General features: G+C 33.1%; 2 protein-coding genes across 2 annotated transcripts in view; both read left to right on the forward strand.

The window, feature by feature from the left end:
* The window catches only part of LOC134695201 (von Willebrand factor D and EGF domain-containing protein-like), a 68694-nt gene extending 56769 nt beyond the window's left edge, over positions 1-11925 (forward strand). Inside the window, exons 20-30 of the mRNA XM_063556411.1 lie at positions 2766-2900; positions 3064-3189; positions 4175-4270; positions 4949-5044; positions 6247-6342; positions 6619-6744; positions 7435-7530; positions 8272-8370; positions 8652-8747; positions 9849-9940; positions 11807-11925. Coding sequence (XP_063412481.1) covers positions 2766-2900; positions 3064-3189; positions 4175-4270; positions 4949-5044; positions 6247-6342; positions 6619-6744; positions 7435-7530; positions 8272-8370; positions 8652-8747; positions 9849-9940; positions 11807-11821 — 1073 coding nt within the window. The 3' untranslated portion in view covers positions 11822-11925. The remainder of the gene's footprint in view (positions 1-2765; positions 2901-3063; positions 3190-4174; positions 4271-4948; positions 5045-6246; positions 6343-6618; positions 6745-7434; positions 7531-8271; positions 8371-8651; positions 8748-9848; positions 9941-11806) is intronic.
* An 8396-nt stretch (positions 11926-20321) lies between these two features.
* LOC134694998 (clumping factor B-like) lies at positions 20322-24858 on the forward strand. The gene is made up of 5 exons (XM_063556125.1): positions 20322-20420; positions 20803-20885; positions 21567-21654; positions 22825-23048; positions 24073-24858. Exons 1-5 carry the CDS (start codon positions 20348-20350, stop codon positions 24709-24711), a joined length of 1107 nt encoding a protein of 368 aa, XP_063412195.1. The 5' UTR covers positions 20322-20347; the 3' UTR covers positions 24712-24858.
* Positions 24859-27022: the final 2164 nt, after the last annotated feature.

Raw genomic sequence — 27022 nt, forward strand, 5'->3', positions numbered from 1 at the left:
TACAGTCTAGAAAGTAAAATTGAGAATGGAAATGGGGAATGTGTCAAAGAGACAACAACCCGACCAATTTAAAAAAACAACAGCAGAAGGTCATCAACAGGTCTTCAATGTAGCGAGAAATTCCCACACCCGGAGGTGTCCTTCAGCTGGCCCCTAAACAAATATATACTAGTTCAGTGATAATGAACGCCATACTAATTTCCAAATTGTACACAAGAAACTAAAATTAAAATAATACAAGACTTACAAAGGCCAGAGGCTCCTGACTTGGGACAGGCGCAAAAATGTGGCGGGGTTAAACGTGTTTGTGAGATCTCAACCCTCCCCCTATACCTCTAACCATAGGTAGGAATGCTTTTTTTAATTAAAAGAGAAGATATTTCAAGTTGATAATAACATAAATTATTTTTTGTGTCTTTAAAATTCATGAAATGAATAGATTGTGTATATATATAGTTCCTCACAAATAATATTGTTTTCAAGTTATAAAATATTAGATATTTTTATTGTTCAATGATATTAAAGACATCTCCATAATTTTACTGAGTAAAAATTACAAGCAAAAGAATTTAGAATTTGGATATATTTTAGATAAGCATTAAGGTGGTACCCAACACTTTCACTGTGCTTAAACGGCCGTGGGTAACTTAAGTTACCCACAGCCCAAGATGGCGAACTCTAAACTTGTTGAGATGATAGTTGATTCGAAATCTACTTTTTGCAACGTTTTTCATGATCTATGTAAATATTGATAGGACTATTGAATAAAGAAATCACTTACCATCACTTCAAATTTGTTAATTTTAACTTCATTTTAGCGCAAGGCCAACTTTTGCAAAATGCATAAGATGTCCGTAACTTATAAGTCAAAAATAATCAGACTGTCCGTAACTTTATTTTCGGATGTGGGTAACTTTTTTTCAAAATTGTAAAAATTAACAATTTCAACACTTAAAGGACAATAAACACTACCAAACCCCTTATATTATTACATAGATTTATACAATAACAATATGCTTCAAACTAAACAAGAGAAAAAGCAAACCAGAGTGTCACTGATTTTCCGTTAAATTTTAAAAAAAATATTCCTGGGATAAAACAGGATCTTACGGTACGGCGAACTTTATCTAACATTCTTCTAGCTTTATAGATTGTTCACTGATGAGTCCTTGGTCCGTATAGCCTCGGAAAAATTGATATCCTTTCCTTTAAATAATTTCTGAATTGTTAGCCAAAAAAGTATGGTCTCTTCGCTATATCTAGTGTGATGGGTTGTTGATTGTGAGAAAAAAAAGTGCCAATATCTAGGAATAGATGGAAAGCTATATTGTTGAACAGGATTCAGTTTATTATAGCAATAAAAGTAGATTTAAAATATTCTAAAAGTTTCATTGACCTCAGGGATTTAAAAAGATCGGGTATCAAATCATACACATCTTCTTGAGAGGTTTGGACTGATTCATCTATGTATTTCTACTAAGGATTGACCTCCGAACTTGTTCTCCTAAGGTAATTTTCATATGTTCACTATTAATGTAATTTCTACAGTTGGAAATGGTGAGATTTATAACCTGCATGTCATGATTTATCATCTAAAACTTAAGCAGTTAACAATCTATAAAGCCAGTAGAATGTAAGATGCATTAATTTTGCCGTACAATTTTCTACATAAGAAAATGCCTGTACCAAGTCAGGAAAATGGCAGTTGTTATCCATTCGGTTGAGCTTTGGATTTTTCCATTTTATAAGGGACTTTCCTTTTTGAATTTTCTTCAGAGTTCAGTTTTTTTGTAATTTTACTTTTTAATGCCTGTACCAAGGCAGGAATATGAGCGTTGTTTTCCATTCGTTTGGTGTGTTAACTTGAGCTTTTGGCTTTGCCATTCTATAAAGGACTTCACGTTTGAATATTCCTAGGAGTTCGATATTTTTATTATTAATCATTTCTTTTTTTTATAAATACATCTACGAATAAAGATTCTTTGAAAGTTACCGACATCATGCTAAAGTTACGGACATCCCTATTGGTACAAGAAAAAAAGTTACGGACTAGTTGTTTTGAAGTTACGGACATCATAAGTGTTTTGGAAAATCGTGCTGTAATCGTTTATTTTGTAGTAACAAACCACGTTTTACATTGCAAAGTTTCCCTAAAAGATTTATATAACTTTTTAATTACTGAACAATTCTTTTGTATGCATGGTATTGTAATTATATATGAGCGAACTTCCTAACCGAAGCCCGGCGGCTCCATCTTGGGCTGTGGGTAACTTAAGTTACCCACGGCCGTTTAAGCACAGTGACTTTCACTAAAATTAATTTGGCTTGTTTAATTTTCATAAAATTTTGACAATGTATTAACTTTGACCCTGTAACAAAAATATAAAAATTTCAAAAATTTTAAACCGACCATTTTGTCAGAAAAATTACACTGGTTATATAGTAGTTTAACAAACACCAATTTTGATCATTGAGAAGCTTACTATTCCTTTTACAACACAACGAAATTAAAACGTATAGCTGACTTTACAGAGTTATCTCCCTGTAGTGTTAGGTACCACCTTAAGTTAATTATGAAATTAATGTGAGCATTTATTATTGCATATCACTGTAAGAACACTCAGGTAAAAGTTGAAGAAATTTTTGGAAGGAAAATCACATTGAAATTATAAAATATGCCAGTTTAATTATTGCAAACCTAATACTTTCACATCCATTAAAACATTGCAATAGTATCTGAAACTCCAATGCTTTGTATTTTTCAGGTAGAAAGACTTGTGCCTCACAACCATGTTTCCCTGGTGTAATGTGTAAAGACCTGAACAGTCCTTATCAAGGCTTTGTCTGTGGTGCTTGTCCAAAATATTATTATGGTAATGGTGAAAAGTGTTATAGAAATGGTAAGTTTTAGAGTTATTCCCCTTTTATACTATAGAAATGACAGACATTTTTAAAACCAATAAATCAAATATCTACAAAGTTTTTCTCATTCCACAAAAATATGGCATCTCACCAGGTATGATTTTTTTTATGATAATTGAATTTGATACGTTATTTTAATAGATGAGAAAGCTTGTCAAGAAACAATGTGCTCAGACCTTGTAAGTTGTGAGGAGAGTTTGGATTATCCTGGATATCACTGTGGTAACTGTCCCTATGGTTACATAGGCAATGGTACTATGTGTCAAGGTGAGTTTGAATGACCTGCATTTTTGGATTTTTCGGTTTTTCTCATTGACAAATTAAAAATTCAGCAGGGAGCCACAATGTGAACCTTTTGCCGAAAACCAGATAATCTGTTGCTGGTTATTTTCCCCAACACTTAGACAAAAACTTCATTTCGTGTGAGGTCCACCAATAACTTTTCCTTAGACATGATTGTGACATTTTGATAAATTATGCTCATGTCTGAAAGTCGTGGTTATAAAAATTACAGAGATACGAACAATAAGTCAATTGGCTTGTGATAAAATAAACAAGTAAAAATTGACAATTTTGCTTGAAAATGGCAATTTTCATGTAGTTTTAGCAGAACTAAAAATAAACCAAGGTATCAATTTTGTTTGTTCACTATCTTTTGATAAAATATGTTTCTGATTCTGAATATACTGTTTTGCATTAAATAGCAAGACATTAAAAACACCAGTGCAAAAATAAGAGAACTATTTCAAACGTATTGTTACTCATATCTGACAGTTATTATTGCATAAGGATGTTATCCTTTTATTGTGTAAATTCAAAGCACCTTTAAAGAGGGGGGGAGAGGGCCATATGGGGGGTCGGAGGGGTCCTAATTCCGAAATCCCAGGCTTAAAAACAAGAAGTCCAGAGGTTCCGAATTTAAATAATTTCAAATCCTGACATCCCAAAATTTAAAAAAAAATAATTCCCGGATCCGGAAAGGGTTAATCTTGAAATCCTGGGCTTAAAAACACCCGATCCTGGAGTAGGTCATATCCCCCTCTTTATATACATTCTTCTTTCAACATTACCAAACTGGTAAAGGATTGTTTGTATTACATACATAATTGCAGGGATTTGCTCAGCTATAGCTATGAAAGAAAAAAATATGAGTAAAACTAAATTACAAGATTATAATATTTCATTTTTAAATCTTCTACAGTAAGTCTATTTATACAACTATTTAACTGATGCTTTGTATTGAAATTTTCAGCATTCTGTTTCCCTCCATGTAAAGAGGGGAAGATTTGCACTCAGCCAGGTGTTTGTGAATGTCGTCATGGTTACCAAGGACCAGGATGTAGTCAAGGTATTTCATATTAAAATATTGGTGTTAAATTTTTTGAGCAAATTGCTGTTAAAATGTTTGACTTAGTTCTAATGTAATGCATGTATTTCTTTATTTCAATATTTTACCAGGGATACCCATTTTATTGAATTTTATGGGTGAAGGTGAACCAGAAATTAAAATATTTGAGGTGGTACCCAAAACTTTCACTAAAATTAATTTGGCTTGTTTAATTTTCATAAAATGTTGACAAAGTATTTACTTTGACCCTTTAACAAAAATATAAAAAAATCAAAAAATTTGAACCAAGCCTTTTATCAGAAAAATTACACTGGTCATGTAGCAGTTTGACAAACACTAATTTTATCATTAATTATACAGTTATCTCCCTCTAGTGTTAGGTACCACCTTAAAGAGGTACAAAATTTCCATAATGCTTTATTGCAATTACTAGCAAAATTATGAAATCAAATCTCTAGGAAAATATAATTTTCTTCAATACATGAAATAGATAAATCCATAGTATTTACAAGTATGAATGGTTTTTAAATTTAACAATTGTTGATTGAAACAATAACTTTGGGAGAAGACTATATAAGTTTGATCAACTTGTGTCTCATCCCTTTTGCACATTTACGCAAATAAAATATGTTTAAACTAATTGAAACTATAACATCTCTTTTTTTGTTTTGTTTCTAGCAATATGTAGAATCCAGTGTCAGAATAGGGGCTTCTGTTACCAACCAGACAAGTGTTTTTGTCCCCCTGGATACACAGGCCAGTATTGTGAAACAGGCAAGTTAAAGATTTAACAGTAAATAATAACATAATGTACTTAAGGGAGTTCACTTTTCAGTTTCAAAATAATTAGCTTTTCAAAACACTAGTTTATATTGACAGGGGATTAATAAAGAAATCAAAAGAGCAAACAAAACATGTAGGTCAATGTGCTTGTTTTCGAGATATAAGCGGTTGAAATTTTGGCAGGAAAATATTCTCTCTAGACTTTTCATAGCTTTATCATGGACAAGTTCAAGTCCTCAAAAGACTTTTTCAGATGGCTTATCATTATAAATGTAAAGATTTATAAAAAGAAAAAAGGGGGTCAATGGGCGATTTTTTTAAAGACATTTAACCAGCGGATTCTGAAAATCTGACAAAAATCCTAAAATCTGACAAGTGAACTTCCTTAAGCTTGCCATCATAAACATTTGTGGTATGATTTTCATACTCAGGCTCATATTTCCAAGGATCAAAGAACTGTAAATTCAGAAATTATTGCGAGGTTTTTATTATTGCAGAAAATACAAACGCAAATTGTAAATGCAATAATTTGAACTCACATTTTGAAATATTTTATTTAAATAAAACCAGAGATTTTTATCTAAATGATAAAAATTAAAATCGCATTTAAGTGTAAAATGATAAAGTCGCAAGAATAAATGCATGCAATAATTTCTGAATTTACAGTGCTAAATTTGTTTGTTTTCAGTACAAATATATACAAGTAAAGTTTTATGACCCAGATCGCTGGTCACAAAGAATATTTCAGCTTTATATATCCTGAATTATCATTGGATCTGAGCAAAATGTACCAATTTAAAATTCTGCAGTCAGTTAATTTTTATTATATCTTTATGAAGAACATTTCAAAGTATTTTTAGAGAAGCTTTAAAAAGTAAAATTGAAAAGCAAAATCCTTTCATATGTAATTAGTACTAGTTTTAAATTTTTTAATGGTATGTACATATATTTTGTTTTTGTGAAAATCTGAATATATTTTTATTGCAATGTGCTTTAAGCTTATTTGGTTAAATTTCTAATTTAATCATGGTTGTAATTAGCAGTCATGTCTTGATTATATTATGTCTTAATTATATCTTAGTCTGATTTTACAAAGGTTTTTTTACCATCTTAAAGAAGTTGTTTTCATTCAAAGAAAAAGGTGTTTTGTTTTGTCTATCATTAAATTTTGATTTGATTTTTTGTTTTAACAGAGTTATGTCCGCTTGGATGTGCTAATGGTGGATCCTGTCTTGGTAAAAACTTGTGTGCCTGTTTATCTGGCTACAGAGGTCATAGATGTGAAATAGGTGAGTTCAGGGGTCATGTAATTTATGTTATAAATTGTGGTCATAGATATGATATAGAGATATCAATTCAAGATAAAGCTAGATAAAATGTTGATTCCTTATTATATTTGGATACTAGTTTCAAGGATTTTGTTGGAATATGTAAAACTCAATAAAAACAGAAAATTTAAAAGTTAAATGAAGTACAAAAAAAACTGCACTAGTAATTTAGTAAGAAATCAGCCTAAAATTGTCATTCTCATAAAAAACTGTCTGTTGTATTTATATTTTTCCCAGAATCTTGTTCTATCACGTGTCTGAATGGTGGAACTTGTGTTGGATTTAACCGATGTCGGTGTACGGAACAGTTCAAAGGAGTCTTTTGTGAACAAGCTGTGTGTGAACCAGATTGTATTAATGGAGGTGTGTGTGTCCGTCCAGGGGTTTGTTACTGTCCCATGGGATACCATGGCCGTCAGTGTGAAAATGGTTTGTTTTTCCCATTAACATGTTTATTTTGAGTTGAAAAATCTCTGCAAATGTTAACATTTTTCGTTTAATAAGAGTCGATAAAATAATTTCTAATTTTAATGCCAAATTAGAGCTGACCCTTATTTCACAGTCTACTGAAAACAGAAAATGATAGTGTGAATACGGCATCCATGTTCAATGGACACATTCTTGTTTAAAAGATGAAATACAAAAGAACAGGTGTGCAAATTCCAAATGATTGATTGAAGGGTGACACGTGAAAGTCAAATTATTGATCCGTGAAAATAGGAAATGTAGTCTAGCAGGACATGGACAATTACATAAAAATGAGAATTGCTTACGTACATAGTGTAAGCGGGATACAGGAATCTGACAAAACAGTAAGCGGTACCTGGGATCAGAACTCCCCAATGAGACCCCCTTTAATGTAACTTTGGAAGAGCAGCTGAAAATAAGTGCAGAATTATTCAGGATTTAAAAACAGAAGTGCAGAAAAATTAACAGAAACCAACTTATTTGTAGAAATTGTTTCTGTCTGGTATTTTTGTGTGTGTTTTTTTTTTTAATATTTTTTCCAATGTCCTTAAAAAGCACTGACACTTACAATTAAATTTATTTCAGCATTCTGTTATCCTTCTTGTGAAAATGGTGGTTACTGTACAGCAGGGAACCAGTGTCAGTGTCGCCCAGGGTTTGCAGGATTACAATGTCAGTTAAGTAAGTATTGTAACCATGGTGACTGCTGTTGTAAGGATATTTGGTATGTGTAATCATAGCAAGGTAAACTTATTATAACACGACTTATAAAAGCTGGAGGTATACTGTTTTTCCTCTGTCTGTTTATCTGTAAGTCCATTCATCCATCTGTTTGTGAGTTGGTTTGTGTGTCCTTCTGTCCCATAAATTTTTTTCGTCACATTTTTCTAAGGAACTTCATTTCAAGGATTTCTGAAATTTGATTTCAGGGTTTATGTAAGTCAGATATACAGTGTCATGTGCTTTCAGAAATTTATCACTCCACATTTTCCTGCTACAGAATACTGTCCCTTAGTGTCTACTGCAGATGATAAAATTTTCCATCTATTTAGATGATAATTGAAGTTTGTTCTAACTTTATTATCAATATTTTTATTTATTTTTTATTTGTGCACTGCTTGATATAGAAATGATAATGGTAATTAGGACGGAAGGGAGAAAAAAATAGTCAAGAGTACTTTTAATGTAAATTTGTTTTTAATGCTATGTTCATATGTCTATTATATTATCTGTCACGTTACATACTGTTCAATGTCTCATGTTTGTTGCTTATACTATCACTATTGTTAATTGTAAATTCCCTCTGTGGGATCCTGATTAAATTAATAAAATATTTGATTTTTATTGTATTTGCCATTAAAAGTTGCTTATTTGTGATCACTGTACAATCATGTACATGTATTATGTACATTTATCTTACAGAATATTGCTTGAAAAATATGTGTCAGAATGGTGGGAGATGTGTTGGACCTGGAGCATGTGTTTGCAGGGCAGGATGGGAAGGCAAATATTGCAGACGACGTAAGTTTTTTAGAATTGTGTGATTTTTAAATTTCATAGAAACAGTCTATATCAGAGAAAATGTGTTCAGTATTGAAGTTGTTACTTGTGAAACAAGATTGTCACTGAAAACTACTCTTTTATTCAGTACTTATCTTTACATTTATTGTTACTTTACAGAATCACCAGTAGAATTCTATATAATATTTTCAACAAGAAAAAGTGACCTAAAGCATTCAACGATAACTAAACTTTACGGAGAACTTATTTTGAAGTACCTGAAGATTCAAATTTCATTTTAGCTACATGTCATCTTGGTTGTCAAAATGGTGGTTATTGTTATTTACCTAATAGATGTCGCTGTCCACCGGAGTACTGGGGACCATTTTGTCAATTTCGTAAGTAGATAGCAGCTGGTAAAACATTCTACATAATTTTATATAAAAAAAGTAGATGTGGTATGATTGCCAATGAAACAACTGTCCACAAGAGACCAAAATGACATAGAAATTAACAGCTATAGGTCACTGTACAGCCTTCAACAATGAGCAAAGAATTTAATATATTCTAAAAACATAACATATTCAGATTGTTTTGAATTTCAACAAATAATCATAACCTGTGTTATTTATAACCCCAACTATTTCTTAAAAAGATTACATATATTATGATGATAAAAATGAAATTACCTCCAAATATTGGTAAATGTTAAAATTTAAGAACCAGAGTTATATACATATATATAACCTAAATCACCAACAGTGGGCAGCACACAGGTTTTAATTGCAAAAAAATAACTGTCAGACTATATTGCACTAAAAATAAATGTTACTTTATTCAGTCAGTTTGGCAAATCTACTTATTTGATTGGATATGGGGAATTTTTAATGAAAACGGATATAAATTGTGAGCTATTCAGCTTTTATGGATATACCACTTAAGCAATTCTCTGTTTCAGAATCTAATGCATCCTGGGTTATATTTTCAAAAGCGTACACCAAAACATTGTGATTGGTTAAAAATGTGCTAAACAATGGAATTTCAACCAATGATGTAACGTTATGAGATTACCCATAGTTCTTTATCTATATAGTTTCTGAAAAGGCAATTTACAATGCATAAAATTAGTATTGACAGTACATTAATTAATCAAAACTCATTAAATGCTGCTGTATTCTTTTACCCTCAATTCCAAAAAAAGTATAAAAGAGAGGGACAGAAGAATCTTTTTACGGGATGTCTGAATTGGTCTTTATTTTTGCAGGGAATTTCCAAATTTACACTAATTTGGACTTGGGAATCTAGGAATTTTTATTTTTGGATCAGGGAAATAGTGTTTAATTTTTGGGAATTTGGGATTCAACATTTACTTTTGTGGGAATATTGAACTCTTCTATTTAAATCAATAATTTCTCAATTTAACAATTGCCTCTTTCACTCAAACTTTCACTCCCACATAACGCTTTTTTAAAGTCTGTTATATTTGTATCTATTTTTAGCCTCATGTTACCCTCCGTGTGGATATGGCAGTCTGTGTACCTCAACAAACTATTGCACATGTCGTAAATATTATACAGGAAAATATTGTAGAGTAAGTATTTGTGAATCAGAGTTAATATTAATGAAAGATGCTAAGATTCATGTGAGCTTATACCACAGTTTATTAAGGTTCGTAGTGGTTAATATAAAAAAGAAGATGTGGTATTATTGCCAATGAGACAACTATCCACAAAAGACTAAAATGACACAAACATTAACAACTATATACAGGTAACCGTATATGTAACCGTGAAAATGAAAAGCAAAAAAAAAAAAATTTAACCCTTAGACTGCTGCATTGATTTCTATTGTACTTTTGTGTAATGCTGAGTAAAATTTTAATCACTGATGAAATAAACATGTTCACTTACAATTGCTGTATCTTTGTAAATATTGAATATTCATCAATAAAAGTTATATAAAAAAAGTATTGTTAGATTCTGTATTTTTTATTTATTTTATTTTTGTGTGAGTCTCTGGTCATTTTTTACCTGTACAGGTGTGAATAGAGGTAAACAAAGGTAAACTTATGTTTTCATGTTTTATTAACGAATCCATCAATGTAAAAGTATCCATGACTTCAGAACTGAACCAATATAGTTAAAAATCTCTTTTAAGAACTAAGTTCCATTGTGATTATCAAAAAATAAAAGTTTCTTCTCAGACCAACGGCCTTTTTTATGCAAATATTTTCCGGTATTTCCCTCCAACTTTCACTGCGCCGACTTTTACTTTCATGTACAAATATATTTATACGACAAGTTCATTGTTAAAGCTTTCATCAATATATAATCTTGACAAACTTAAAGTTCGGGTCTATTGATGTGAGTCAATATTGATTCACATTTGAAAGGCGAAATGATAAAAATCGCAAATCCGGTTTCATGTCATCCATTTTGAACAAGGTCTGGGAATCCCCGTAATTCTCGCTTTAAAAGTCTCCTGTTTGCAGTTTTGATAGAATGTTTCTATTTCTGTCTATTATATCTTCGGTTCTCGTTCAAATCCTTTTAATCGGCCGCCACTGTTGAATCGTTATCATTGGAATACTTCTGAACGTGTTGGCCATTTCTCCAAATAATGTCCGCCATTTTGTCACTTTTTTCATCAAAAATTTTCACTTTCGGTTTATCGCTTATACCTCATTAAAAGTAAAGAGACATTCGAAAGAACACAGATTTTAACCAATCAGAATCCATACAAGTCGAAACTGCCGCAATCTCATGAATATTGACTCCGCCCATTCCATGGTAACTGTGTAAACAAACGAGTTACGGAAAACGACTATAGTCGCGAGTAGCAGTAGCGGACTGTCTTATCGGAACGACAATAGTCGCGCGTAGCAGTCTAAGGGTTAATAGTCTCCCTAATTTTGGTGATTGTTCCTTTTCCTCATTTTACAGAAATGTGTACTTTGGATTTATTATTATTTGTGGGATACAAATCTGTCTTGATATTGTATATAAGTGTTGGTGAACCATCAACGAAATGTTAAATGATGAAAAAGAATTCTATTAGCTTGTATGCAGAAATCATGAAATCAATCATCCTTGAACATGTACATTTTTTCATACATCTGGGAAAGTTTGTGGCGACGAACAAATTCGATAAAAGGTGGAATAGGGTATAATGCACTGAGACAGCAATTATACAGCATCAAGGAAATGAGAAAAAGTTTAACTACGGTTGAGGGAATTCTCGCTACATTGAAGACCCATTGGTGGCATTTGGCTGTTGTCTGCTCTATGGTCGGGTGGTTGTCGCTTTGACACATTCACCATTTCCTTTCTCAATTTTATTTTACTAATTAAAGATATCTTGCCAAATGAAAGTACAAAGAAGTGATTTATGTGACAGTTTTTTTTAAGGAAATTATTTAATCTTTTTAACCACAACATTTTTTTATTTTTTATTACAGAGACGCAAAAGATGAAAGAAGTGACCTTATTACCAAGAATTTCAAAACATTCCAGATTCTACATTATGCGAGGCATGAAAAATATGTGTCAGATTTTTACTTTAAGTGACAGACAGAACCAAGCTATTAGACCGTTGGTTTTCCCGTTTGAATGGTTTTACACTAGTAATTTTGGGGCCCTTTATAGCTTGTTGTTCGGTGTGAGCCAAGGCTCCGTGTTGAAGGCCGTACTTTAACCTATAATGGTTTAATTTTTAAATTGTTATTTGGATGGAGAGTTGTCTCATTGGCACTCACACCACATCTTCCTATATCTATTGTTTATCTTCTGGTTAATACTCTGGTTGCATTGACAATTTGGCAGAATAGTTATATGCTGGTCCATCATGTGTTTGTAAATCAAAGTCATAAAATATGGATCTTATACATATCTTGTTTTAAATATGTTTGTCTGAATTTTAGTTATTATCATATCACAGCTCTAAAAGAGAAAAGATACAACATTTGTACAATGGTTTAAACTTCAAGTGATTATATTGAGTATCATGTGTAATTTGCTTTTTCTACCATATAAAACATTTATGTACTTATTTATTGAACATTTTTTTCAACTAGTCATATTCTTTTTCTTATAACCATACAATTCAGTATAAGTCTTATATTTCCATTGTAGATATAAAACTGTGTGAATGATTTTCATATAACAATGTGAGTGTTTGGCAGAAGCAGATTTAGGATGGGTAGGGTTCCCAGGCCCCAATTATCGAGCTTCATTTATGTTTAATGCATAGATTCTTGGAAGTCCAACTTACCAAGGGGCAACTCCCACCCCCAACCCTTTATTTCAAAATCCTGAATCTCTTTATGTGTACCTGCTTGGAATATAAACACTTTCTATTTAAAACAGTAAAAAAATAATGAAAATCTGTGATATTTCATGTACAGGTGTTAGTAAGTATAATATATATATATGATATTTCAAATTTCCTTATATTTGTATTCAATAGTTCAAACTTATTTTTACTGTGAAAAAGTATGTCAAATTTGTATTTATTAAATAAATTTGTAAAAATACCATGTATGTTCATTGAAATTAGTTTGATTCAGATATTTGTCTTTGACTGCAATTTAAATAAAGAAATTATTATGCCATACTTAGGGGCATTGTGTATTTCTGTCTCTGCATCCCTGCATTCCTCTGTCTGCTTGTTCTTCCATTTGTCCAGCATAAAGTTAAAGGTTTTTTTCAAGGTAGTGTTTGATGAAGTTCAAGTCATATCAACTTGAAACTTGATACACATGTTCCCTATCATATGATCATTCTAATTTTAATGACAAATTAGAGTTTAAATTCCAATTTATGGTCCACTGAACATAGAAAATGGTAGTGCAAGTGAATATATAATAAGGGCCCAGCTGAGGCGGGTCGCCCTATAGTGATCAGTCCGTCCATCCGTCTGTCCATCCGTCTGTCCACCCGTCTGTCCGCCCGTCTGTAACACTTTAACTTGTATTCGCTCCATATCTAGAGAACCGTTATAATTTCATTCTTTATATTTTACATGTTTATTAACCACCACCAGAAGGCGTGTCATGATGTATGTACAACTTCCTAGGTCAAAGGTCAAGGTAAAACAACTTTGGTTTCAGTTGACAACCCTGTGTCCTGTGGTGAAGATCGTGTCCGCTCTATATCTTGAGAACTGTTATGATTTCAAATTTTATACTTGACATCCATTTTAACCAACACCAGAGGATATGTCAGGATGTATGTACAACTTCCTAGGTCAAAGGTCTGTCTGTCTGTTGTTCTGTCCATCGCTATAACAAATTTGAATAAAATCACACATGAGACTATGTAATAACTTCAAATAATGCTTCATATCAGATTATCCATACAACTTATTTACCCCACGTTATTGACAGTGGAGACCACAGAGATGGCTCCCATCTCAATGGTATCTAGTTCGGTTTATAATAATAAGGATTTTTATTTGTTCTATATAAATAGTTGTGATATGATTGCCAATGAGAACCTCATTTGAACCTTGATGGGTAGCTGTCATTGTCTCATTAAAAATATGATTTTCAAACATGGAATATTGTATTATTTCTGTACCAAAATATTTAGTACAAATCAAGTACTGTAAAATAAAAGTACCTCAATATTACAATAATTTTATCTTTAGCCTAATTTTAGAAACAGCTGAACTACACATCCCCCTTTGAGTCAACTGTGCTTCATATTTGTTGGCTAAGAAAAACTGCGGTAGGTCTTTTCACCACCGAACACCCCAAAAGTTTTTTATTTCGACTTTTATCGTTATAAATGGTACTTAAATGTAATATTTAAGTTATCAATTCATCAAATTAGAAGGCTAAGAGTCCAAATATCTACAGATGAGATAACAGAAAAGAAGAGTCTATAGCACCCCACTTTTTTTAACTCCGCAGACCCTCATGGACACCTCTAATATATTTTGTTTCCATTTTTTTTTTAAATAGTTGTACCAATAATAAGAAAAGAGACAAATATCAAAATATAACCCATGAAAAGAGAACGAGGATACTTGAATTGTTTACAAGTCTAATTATGAAAATACGTGAATTTTATAACGCACATAAATGTAATTGTAAGCCGGAAAGTGATAAATCCGGAGATGTTTTTCCTTATATATTGATTATCGATTTTAGCATAAAATGATGCCCATAAAAATCTAAAAATTGATTAAAATATATGTAATTTAATTTATTTTATCGTTTTATTGTATAATATCACAGTTTTTCTTAGTGGTTGTTGGTTTTTGGGGTGTTCGGCGGTGGTCGGTGGTGTGCGGTGGTGAAAAGACCCACCCAGAAAAACTGTGCTACTCATATGTCCTGAGTAGAGCTATGCTATGCTACAAGTTTTGCCCTCTTGAGATAGTTAAGCCACACATTTAATTTGTACCTCTGGGGACAACTTTGCTACACACGTGTTCCTCTGGAGACTACTTTAATATACATGTTCGTCTGGAGACAGCTATGCTATACATTTCCCCTCAAGAGACTAATTTGCACCTTTGGAGACAGCTATTCCACACTGGGGGCAGCTTTTATATACATATGTCCGTCTTGAGACAGCTATTCTATACACATGTCCGTCTGGAGAGCGCTATTCTATACATATGTCCGTCTTGAGACCGTTATTTTATACATATGTCCGTCTGGACTGACAGCTATTCTACACATATGTCCGTCTGGAGACAGCTATTCTACACATATATCCGTCTGTAGACAGCTATTCTATATGTTCGTCTGGAAACAGCTATTCTATACATATATCCGTCTGGAAACAGCTATTATATACATGTGTCCGTCTGGAAACAGCTATTCTATACATATGTCCGTCTGGAGACAGCTATTCTACACATATGTCCGTCTGGAGATAGCTTTTCTATACATATGTCCTTTGGAGACAGTTTTTCCATACTTATATCCTTCTATGTATATCTGGAGACCGCTATTCTATACATATATCCGTCTGGAGACAGCTTTTTTACACATATGTCCGTCTGGAGACAGCTTTTCTATACATATGTCCTTCTTGAGACGGCTATTCTACACATATGTATATCTGGAGACAGCTTTTTTATCACATATGTCCGTCTGAAGACAGCTATTCTACACATATGTCCGTCTGCAGACAGCTTTTCTATACATATGTCCGTCTAGAAACAGCTACTTTATACACATGTCCGTCTGGAGACAGCTTTTCTAAACATATGTCCGTCTGGAGACAGCTATTCTACTTGTACTTTGAAGATAGCTATTCTACACATATGTCCGTCTGTAGACAGCTGTGCTACCATTTTCCTTTAAGAGACACATTTACTTCATATTTGTACCTATTGAAACAGCTTTGATACACATATTTGTCTAAAGATCACTATGATACACATTTTCCTCCAGAGACGGATGTACTACACATTTGTACCTCTGGAGACAGCTTTGATACACATGTGTATATCTGTAGACAAATTTGCTACACATACGTCCGTCTGGAGATAGCTTTACTACAAATTTGTCACTCAAGAGACAGCTATTACTAATTACATAATTGGTGATTGTTTAAAGTTCAGGGGCTGAAATTATGAATGAGCGTGTTTATTGTTGTGAAATAATGAAAATATCTAGTTTCAATTTTGGCATTAAAAAACCTCACAATAGTTTTAATGTTGGCCCTAATTTACAATACTTTCATTGGAGAGGAACTGGATGGGGTTTACAGAATAGAGAATAATGGACAAAAGTGAGAAAAAAAAAGGGCCAACAAAATGAAGAAAAAAGTGTTAAAATTATCTAATCTTCATGATATTTACCCTTTATTCAGCATTGTTGTATTTGTAAGAAATTTCCATTGAACGAAAAAATAATTAAGTATGGAGATGTGGTATGATCGCCAAAAAAAAACCCAACTATTCAAAGTTCAAATGAAGTGGATGTAAGCATATATATAGAATTGATGTCAATTTTAGATTTTTCACGAGCTTGGAAATGTACGTAATCCATCGATTTAATTTCCAGGAGATCCGATGCGAATATATATCCCGATTGGTCAATCAATTTTTCCAAATTAAGTTCAGAGGGGGGGGGGCGGGGTCAGTGAACAATCTATGTGAATTAAGTTTTAAGTTTTTTTTTTATCTTACATTGAACTTTTGATGCCGTCCCTTATTAAATACAGAAATCGACCTAAACAAACATTAAGTACATGACTTTTCTAATCGGATTAAAATAAAAACACATCATTAACAGAATACAAGTAAATCTGTTTTTAATATCGTAAAATCAAATGCCTGACATTTTCTGACTTATGTTAATATATACAAATGCATTAACATTATTGTGTCAGAAAACGTGTAAACATACATTTATATTATTGATATTGTAGATCTGTCTTGAATAGATAGAAAGATGTGGTACATGCATGAATGCCAATGAGACAACTCTCCTTAAAAGTCACAATTTGAATAGTAAACCATTTAGGGGCCAGCTGAAGGACGCCTCCGGGTGCGGGTATTTCTCGCTACATTGAAGATCTGTTGGTGACCTTCTACTGTTGTTTTTTCTATGGCCGGGTTGTTGTCTCTTTGACACATTCCCCATTTCTATTCTCAATTTTATTCATTATATGAATGTTTGTTTTGGGATCAAATACAGCGAGAAACATACTATAGTCACCTATTTCGTGATTGAATTTGTATATAGTAGATATAAGAAGATGTGGTTTGAGTGCCAATTTGACTACTCTCCATCGAAGTCACATGATAGATACAAGCAAACAAGCAGCCAGTCACACGACATGTACAAGCAAACAAGAAGATCGTCACATGACACATACAAGCGACTAAGCAGCTAGTCACATGACATAAACAAGCGACTAAGCAGCCAATCAAATTACATATATCTCACACTAAGCAGTCAGTCACATGATATATGTTAAAGCAACCAAGCAGCCATCCTCACATGACATATACTATAAGTTATATGGTTCGCAACTGACCCCTACGGATCCATAGAGGGTTAGTAAAATCCATAGGGGCCGAACCTTATGAATTTTATTCACCCATTATGGATATGAAGGGGTCAGTAGTTAACCGTATAACGAGTTTATCGGACGCTGGACTTTTTCTGCGGCGTTTTGTTGAAAAATAAACTATGAAACACAACATTAATAGATGACGTCGCCATTAACGCGTCATGAACCCCAAATGAAACTTACTAAGCCCATACGGTATCATTGGGGCCGGTCACTACGTGACGGCGTTAAACCAATCACAACGTGATAATTCATCTGTGGTTCGATAAAAGTGACTAAGCAGCCAGTCACGATTTTCTACCTCAGACATAGATTACCTAATTGGCAAAACTTTAAGAATTTTAGTTTTCAATGCTCTTCAACTTCGTACTTTATTTGACCTTTTTAACTTTTTTGGATTCGAGCGTCACTGATGAGTCTTTTGTAGACGAAACGCGCGTCTGGCGTTTGTACTACATTTGGTCCTGTTATCTATGATGAGTTAATTCACATGACATACACATGCAAACCAACAGCAAGTTACATGACATATACCATCGACTAAGCAACCAGTCACATGACATATACAAGCGAACAAGCAGCCAGTCACATGACATATATAAGCGACTAAGCAGCCAGTCACATGATCTATACAAACAACCAAGCAGCCAGTCACATGCCATATACAAACAAACAAGCAGCCAGTTACATGACATATATAAGCAAACAAGCAGCCAGTCACATGACCTATACAAGCAACCAAGCAGCCAGTCACATGCCATATACACGCGACTAAGCAATCAGTCCCATGACATATACCAGCGATTAAGCAGCCGGTCACATGACATAAACAAGCAACTAAGCAGCCAGTCACATGACATATACAAGCGACTAAGCAGTCAGTCACCAATGTTATTTACTTCATTTGTACTCGCAGAATCGATATTGAAATTTAACAGCTGAACTTGAATGTAAAATAGGTTAAATTATGAACTCGAATATTTTAACATGTGTACAAATTATAAATATGCAATGATTGATAATGCTTTTTGTAAAGCACGAAAGGCACCCACAGCAAAAATAATTCATTTTCGAAAGTCATAGGTTGTTTCAACTTCCGGCGTAATTTTGAAAATAATTTCTCTTATTTGTTTAGAAAGTTTGTAATAAATCAAGTCAGTATTGAGCGGTGATACGTACGAGGGATAAAGTTCACAAGACCTAGTGCTATAAAAAAATAATCTTGACAAGGCTATAAATTGAATTCGTCTGAAGCGCTCATCTGGATTTACCTGTATCATGAACGCTCAGATACGAAAATCTTTTCAAATGAACACTGGCTCTTTTAAAATGTTACGAATAATTGTCTGTTGCAGATCTAGAAGTAAGGGTTGGACTGGGGCAGGAGAGGGGCGTACTTAATGTTAGAACGCTTTCAACTGTCTCAGGCTAAGTTGGCTTAAAATGAATTTAGCTATTTAATTTAGATATTTTTGACATATAGTTCTTCAACGATTTCGGTACTTATACATCTTCGGATTTCAAATGTTTGGCTTTGAGCGTTCCTGCTGAAAATAAATCCAGAAAAGCGCCGTGGAATTAAGAAATTATTTAACGTGTTGTTTTCAATTTTTCACATCACTGGGTCATACCTCTGCATGCTGGTGGACTATCAGTCCCCGAGGGTATCTTCAACTCAGTAGTCAGTATTTCGGTACTGAAATGATTTAACAAACTTCACTAAAATTGTCCGTTTATAAATTTATAAACTATGAAACTCAGGTTTCAACTCCCTCAGGGAAAGTAGGCTTTAGATGAATTTGGCTATTTATTTTAGGCATTTTTGGCATATAACTCTTCAACGGTTTCGGTACTTATACATCTTCGGATTTCAAATATTTGGCTTTGAGCGTTCCCGATGAAGGAAAATCCAGAAAAGCGCTTTGGACGCAAGAAATGATTAAATGTGTTGTTTTCAATTTTTTTCTTTGTTCGCCAAAAAAAATCCAAACATCATTGAGTTATGTGTTCACGATATATAAGTTTTAGTATAAAATCGTCAAGAAAATCACCTCGTATCGCTCGACGATAAATATCAGAAATTACGTCCCTTTACAAAAATCCTGGATCTGCCCCTGTCTTTCGTGTACTATTTATTGTTTTATATTGTCATGTATATCATATGATAAGTTCTTAGTTCTGATCAATAATTTTGTTTCATATAAATTTGATTAAAACAAAATGAATTGCATGGGGATACATGAAAAATAGCATTGCTTTATCACCTCCGTTTTTGGAGGGGTTCGTGTTGCTTAGTCTTTAGTTTCTATCTTGCGACGTTTGTACTATTATTTTTCTGTTTGTCGTATTCATTTTTGACACTGGCTTTGTCAGTTTGTTTGTGACCTATGAGTGTGAGTCTCCCTCAGGTATTTTTCGCTCCTGTTTAACAGTTGGAGTATACGAGAAACAAAAGTCACACATACAGAATGAAAGCGTTTGAAATAGTATCTTGATGTCCCAATAGATATATATTTTTTTGCGTGGTTCATCAAAATACTACGTCACATATGAACATGCGTATGAACAATGTAGGTCATGCAAATTTAAAAAAAAACCAATTATATTACACATCAAATTCCATGGTGCTGAAACAAGTTTGAGGAGAGTGCATTCCGGATAAATCTGGTTGAAACGCCCTTTTATCGAAAAATAAAGTATGACCATAAAAATCTGTTACAAAAACACAAAAGTATACCACAACCTTTACACTTAATTAGTCCTGTTGACTTTTTATGAATTTTTCGTTCTTTGATCTGTTTAACAACCTACACAATTAAATGTTGTTTGACATCAGTTTAGGCGATTACTTCTGCTTCTTATAAAGTGTTATTACATTAATTTGAACAGATTTTCATGAAACTTTATAGTATATAAACATGTAGCTGCAATGGTTTCAACACTCCATCAGTTCCACTAAAATGTTGTTGAGAGTTATAGCTTTATTAAGCACTGTCCTGGTTTTGGGTAGTGCGACTTACTACAAGCCACCCCGTGAGTATATATTTTAAAATAATTTTGTTTCTTTCTTCATCCTTTTTTGCCTTTCTTTTTTCTTTCTTTCTTCTTCTTTTTTCGTTCGTTCATTCATTCTTTCCTTTTTTTATATATCTCTTCTCGGTTTATTATCTTTTTATTGGATTTATGTTTCAATTTTTTTTCTTTTTTTTTCTTTCTTTTCTTTTCTTCCTTCATTCATTCCTTTCTTTCTTCCTTCCTTTTTTTTTTTATTAATTTCTTTCTTTTTTTCTTACTTTCTTTTTCCTTTCTTCTTATCTTTATCTTTTTTTTAAGGGGGTTTACTTTTTTTTTTATCAAATAATAATCCGCAAATCTTATTCTTTTTTTTTATTATTATTTTTATTCATATTTTCAGGAAGATGTCCTAGTGGCTGGTATCTCCATGGAAACAGTTGTTATTTTTTCTGTCGAACACAAGTTAACCAGAAAACAGCCTCTGTAAGTTAATTTTCTTTATTGTTCTTAAAGTATAACATTTACGAATTTAATGTCCAGGGATAGACGATAAAGATTCAATTTCTGAGGGCCCTCATGGGGTTTTTGATTATGTGATTACTTGGCCGTTTTTTTAATGATTATTTGATTATTAAGCCAAATATTTCATGATTATTTGATTACCTAGGACTGTATTTTTAGTTTATGATTATTTGATTACTAAAGATAAGCAAATATTTAATGATTATGTGATTATATTGGCAAAAAAATGGTGATTATGTGATTAATAGGACCCCCCATGAGGGGCCTCATTTCTAATATAACGTATCAACGTCTTTTATACGAGTTACGCGGCGGGTGTTAAATGTGTAGCAGAACATGATTACCTTTCCGGAGCATTTGAGATCACCTACGATGTGTTGGGTTGGATTCGTGGTGCCCATGCAGTCTACAGTTTTCTAAGTAGTGTTCAGTGAACATGTTGTCTTCATCGTTTTCGTTTCACATCATTACGTTGCATGCCGGTCTTTCTTCGACTAAGCAGACGACCTGATAATTTTGGCTGAAGGGGATGACAGGAACCGGAAATTAATAATTTGGTCTGCGACAGGATTAAACTAAACATTCTGTAATATAACCTGAACAGATCCTAATGTATCATCTAAAATTTGTCTTGAATTTCAGGATATTTGCGAGAAAAAGGGAGGTTACCTGGCAAGAATAGACAATATTGCAGAAGACATTTTTCTAAAACAGCAAGCAAAATCTCTGAGTAAGTTGAATATTGTTATAGCTATGTTTTTTTTTTAAATTGATGAATAATGTTCTATGTCTACAGTTCACAGAAACAAACTATTTTTTTAGGGGGAGACTTTTTTTACTGTTATCCTTCTTTATGTTTTATCCATTCTTCGAAATAAGAACTAATGCAATTTAGGAAATATTTAAACAAGGAGATGTTGTATGTTGCAAATGCGACAAATTTCCACAAATTTAAATTAATTGGAAGTAATTAAGCAGGGCGCATTAAATTTGCGCGCATCTGGGGATTAACATGTTTTACGTTTGCGCGCATGTATTTTTGTGATTCTGGACACTATTAAATTATAGACGACAGTGTACATCAAAATAAGTTTTCGGCACGTACCGACATGTAAATTCATTTATTATCAGTACTGTAATAAAACGGACATATCCTGCTCGAAATTCCACTTCAACCTCCTCTTTGGTGATCAGGGGACTTAAACTAACGGAACCCGAAGAGGTACTTAAACTTGCAAATGATTGAACAATTTAATAAATAAATAGAACACTTACCAGTATTTTACCTGAGTTTACCTGAAAAAAAAATGCGCGCAAATGTAATGAAAAGCTGCGTGCAAACGTAATATTTTTTTCGCGCAAATGTAATGGTAATGCGCGCAAACGTAATGCACCGATAAGGCAATAATATGCAACCATACGGCCTTCAACAACGAGATACTACCATACCGTTTGATCAGCTGTTTGGCAATAAAAGGCTCCGACATGAAAAAATATGAAACAATTCAATTGATAAATCTAGCGGCCCAATTCATAACAAAATAAGTGTGTTATATTTCTCTTTGTCATCAGTCAGAAAATATTATATTTGTTTTAGTTTTCAACGGTATCAATCAAATTGTTTTTTTCAAATTTTAACACTGCATGTAAGATATGGTGAATTCATAATGTTTTTTTGTGGTCATCTGCTTGATCACAATATTTTTTAAGGCAAAAAACCTTTTGGAGTTAAATTGTCGTGTTCTGGTACCTTTGATAACTATTTCAATAAGTTCAAATAATAATGATGCATTGGAAGATAATTATGTTTAGCTGTGACGCCTTCCTCGTTAGCATTCAAAACGTTAAAGTTATTTGGACTTGTAAGAGCTATTACGTTTGTTATACCACTTATCTTCAGGTATTGCTGGGAAAGGAAGCTATTGGATTTCACCAGTATGTAAGAAACGAGTATACCAATACAAATGCTCTTGGAAACACGAATCTAATAATAAGGCCGTAATCTACGAAGGATGGAACAGCTTTGAACAAAACAGCAACCAGCAATGCGCAGTTCTATATTGTGGGTACAGTTACTCATGGAATGATTTCAACTGTGATGATAAAGCTTACTACATCTGTGAAGTGAGTACTTTAAGTAACTATTGAGTGTTGTCCAAGTAATCACATAATCACAAATATTAAATATATCAGCACGGAGCCTTGTCTCAAACCGAACAGCAAGAAATAAAAGGCCTCAACAATGACTAGAGTTAAATCATGCAAATAGGAAAATCAATGATATAATCTTACAAAAAAAAAACGAAAAACATAATATATGAACCAACAAACGACAACCTGACTTAAGACAGGTGCACACAATTACAGCTATATTGAATTTCTGTTAGTTGTTATGAAGTCAAATTCGTTGCTTGTACATTTTCGTCTGAAAAATTGAAACTACCATTATTTTCCATATTAAATCAATGATTTTAATCAAATGCTATAAAAGTAAGTAGGTTATATATGATTGCCAAGGAGACATTGTCACAACTATCCATCAAAATTCAAATTAAGTGGATGTTAAGCTGTGTCGCGGCTTACTATACTACACTTCATTCATAGACTTTGAGTGTTGCGCAATACAAGCGAATTCCAGTTTAAGTGGATGTTAGCAATCATAGGAAACTGTATTGTATTTCAAGCTCCGACGGCATCAATTGGGGATTTGATGGTCGCAAATTAAGTTCAATGGCGATGCGTTAGCGGAGACAGTAAACAGGCATTTGCGACCACCAAATCCCCAATTGATGCCATCGGAGCTTAAAATACATTATTGTTATTTCCATTCTAATGAAAATAACAGAAAACAACGATAAAACATGTATTTAAAATCTGTCATATGCCGTCTGCGCTTGCGCGTACGTCCCATAGCATCAATTGTCAATTGATGCCATGTAAATAAGTGACGTTATTCAATCAAAATGAACGTTACAAATAATGTTGCATTAGAATAATTAATCAATGGTTTTAGGTTAGATTTGTCTTTTTGTCATCTTAACTAAAACAGTTTGGAATTTTGCTTGTTATTTTTCAATAGAAATACACATTTTGTATGTAAATTTAATGTTGAAATTGAGCAAATATATCTTTTTTTTAATTTTAATAGAAAAAAGTACCATCCCTGGTAGTTCCACTGCCGATTCCTCGACCTCTTCCAAGACCTTATCAAAAACCAGTTCTTAAACTCAGACCAAAGAGTTCACCTGACTCTGATTCGTCAGATTCCTCTGAAAAGAAAAGATCAAAGAAGAACAAAAAATATGGCAAAAAAAGTAGCAGCAACAGCTCAAGTGATGAAAAGAAGAAATTGAATGCATACAGAAAAAAATCAGGCAGCGGTGGAAACTATAATGATGGAAAAACCATAACAAGGTACAACAAAAAGTCTGGCGGTTCTAACAGCAACGAAAAATCCGGCGGTGGAAAAAGTAAAAGAAGATACAACAAAAAATCAAGCAGTAGCAGCTCAAGTGAAGAAAAGAAGAAATTAAAAACATACAGAAAAAAATCTGGCAGCGGTGGAAACTATAATGATGGAAAAACCAAAACAAGGTACAACAAAAAGTCAAAGTCCAACGGTTCTAACAGCAACGAAAAATCCAGTGGAGGAAAAAGTAAAAGAAGATACAACAAAAAATCAAGTAGCAGCAGTTCCGGAAGCGATGAAAAAGGCGGGAAAAGGTCGTATTCAAAGAAAATACCGTCTCCACCTCAACCACTTCCTCTTCCGCCAAAACGATATTAGATGTACAGTTTACAGCAAGTGTACACAGAGATAAAACTCACTAGCATTAAAGAGGAAAATTAGTATTACGTTTTCTCATTTGTTTTGTTATACAGTGGACATTATGTAGTTTTAAGTATTAGAAATTAATAAAATGTTCTATTTTGAGGTAGTTTTGTAGTATTTGTTGGGGACAAAATAAAGGAATAATCGAAAAGTGGATTGTATACAAATAGGATTCATAACAATAACACAATCGGTGTATATAAACTCATCATAGATACCAGGACTAAATTTAGTATATACACCAGACGTGCGTTTCGTATACTAAATACCCATCAGTGACGCTCGAATCCAAAAACGTTTAAAATTCCAAATAAAGTACAAAGTTGAAGAGCATTGAGAACCAACATTCTTAAAAGTTTTGCCAAATACAGCTAAGTGGAGGGTGCGAAAGTGTACTGGACATGAAAGGACCTGGTACCATAAAATCTAGAATGTGATTTCTGATTGATAAATACACCTTATTGCTATTAATAAAGCAATCAATGCCTGAGGTAGAAAAGCCTGACATTGCGCGTTGTGATGACATATGATTTTTAGACCTTTTTTCTACAAACCCAGTGGCGGATTCAGAGTGGGCGCAGAGGGCGTACTGTGAGGTTTTCAACAAACCGGCGAGAATTTTCACGGTCTATTTTTTACTGACAAGTCCCACATCAAATAAATCAGTATATATAGCTTTGGATTCATACTATTATTTTATGATGGACCATTAAAAGGGAGAATATGAAGCATAAAAAATGTCCAACCCTTTCACTTTACAGCAACTATAAAATATACATGTCACACGCCAGGAAACGTTTAAATAGTGCTTATTACACTTATTATGTGTTTTTTTTAGCTAAAAAAAGGGCCTCAATTTTTTTCTTTTTGCTCCGCTCGGCAACCTATAAAACCTTCGCCCTCTTTCCATAATCCTGGATCGGCCCCTGAAACCTAACGTATATTTGCACCTTTTTTCACCTCTCTATTTACAAAATGTTCCTCGCGATATATGCAAATACAAAATTACTGTTCATCTTTATTTAATCACACTGAATCTTCCAAAAAATATACTGAAGATGATATTATCAAAATGTTGGACTTTTTGATCGACAATATATTTGTTGAGTTTGGAAGATTTATATTTCAATTGACAGTCGGTATTACAATGGGTACTAATTGTGCACCCCTGTTGGCTAATTGGATTTTGTACTCGTATGAAGCAGAATTCATTCAAAACTTTCTAAAAGAAAAAAATAAAGTAAATAGCGAAATTCTTTAATTTTACTTTCCGATATTATGATGAAGTCTTATCATTGAATAACCCATATTTCACCCAATACCTTATATATTACAGTGAACTTAAAATTAAGGATTCTACTAAAACAAGAAGGACTGCGTCAAACCTTGATCTTTTCCTCAACATTGACACAGATGGACGACTTCACACGAACATCTATGATAAACGGGACGATTTCAACTCCACAATTATCAACTTCCCATCTCTAAGCAGTAACATACCCTCTGCGCCTTCGTATGGTTTTTATATCTCTATTGATACGTTATTCGCGTGCATGTTCACACTTTACGGACTTCATATACAGAAGTGTGCTATTAACACAGAAACTGCCCAAACAAAGTTATAGGGAGGACAAATTAAAAATGACACTCCATAAATTTTGCGGAAACCATCACGAATTGGTTGATCCATACGAAGTGTCTTTGTCCAAACTTACTAGGGACAATATACCACGTGTTAGATTGTGATTTGCCTTTACATTGTCTGATCTTTTAATTACCAAACGTGACTTATTCCTGAATGTGACTTTTTTGCTGAGTGTGAATCCGCATTGGTATAAGACGTGTCACGGTACTTTTCTATCCCATATTTATGTATTTAGTTTTGATGTTGTATTCATTATTCTCAACGGATTTTAGCCAAATGTCTTAACGTTTGTAGATGTAAATCTTATTTTGTCTGTTGTATTCGTGTGTTATGGTACAGAAAACGAATCACCCAGTTAATTTACTATATTTTATTTTGGGTCAACGAAATTTATAAGATAAAGTTGGTTTACAGTTTGATTCATAATAAACACCGACATAGCTAGGTAATACAATTGATTATCTAATTACTACCACAATTTGATATTAATTAGCATTGTACTTTTCATTGTTACTAACAACATTATAGAAGTATTACAAATGTAGACTTGAATTTTATCCTTATTCTATCTTATTTTTCGAAATTCAAATGTGGCGTCACTTTATGCGTTAATGGCTTTGT

This window comes from Mytilus trossulus, chromosome 13 (genome assembly GCF_036588685.1).
Source record: "Mytilus trossulus isolate FHL-02 chromosome 13, PNRI_Mtr1.1.1.hap1, whole genome shotgun sequence".
Lineage (NCBI taxonomy): Eukaryota > Metazoa > Mollusca > Bivalvia > Mytilida > Mytilidae > Mytilus > Mytilus trossulus.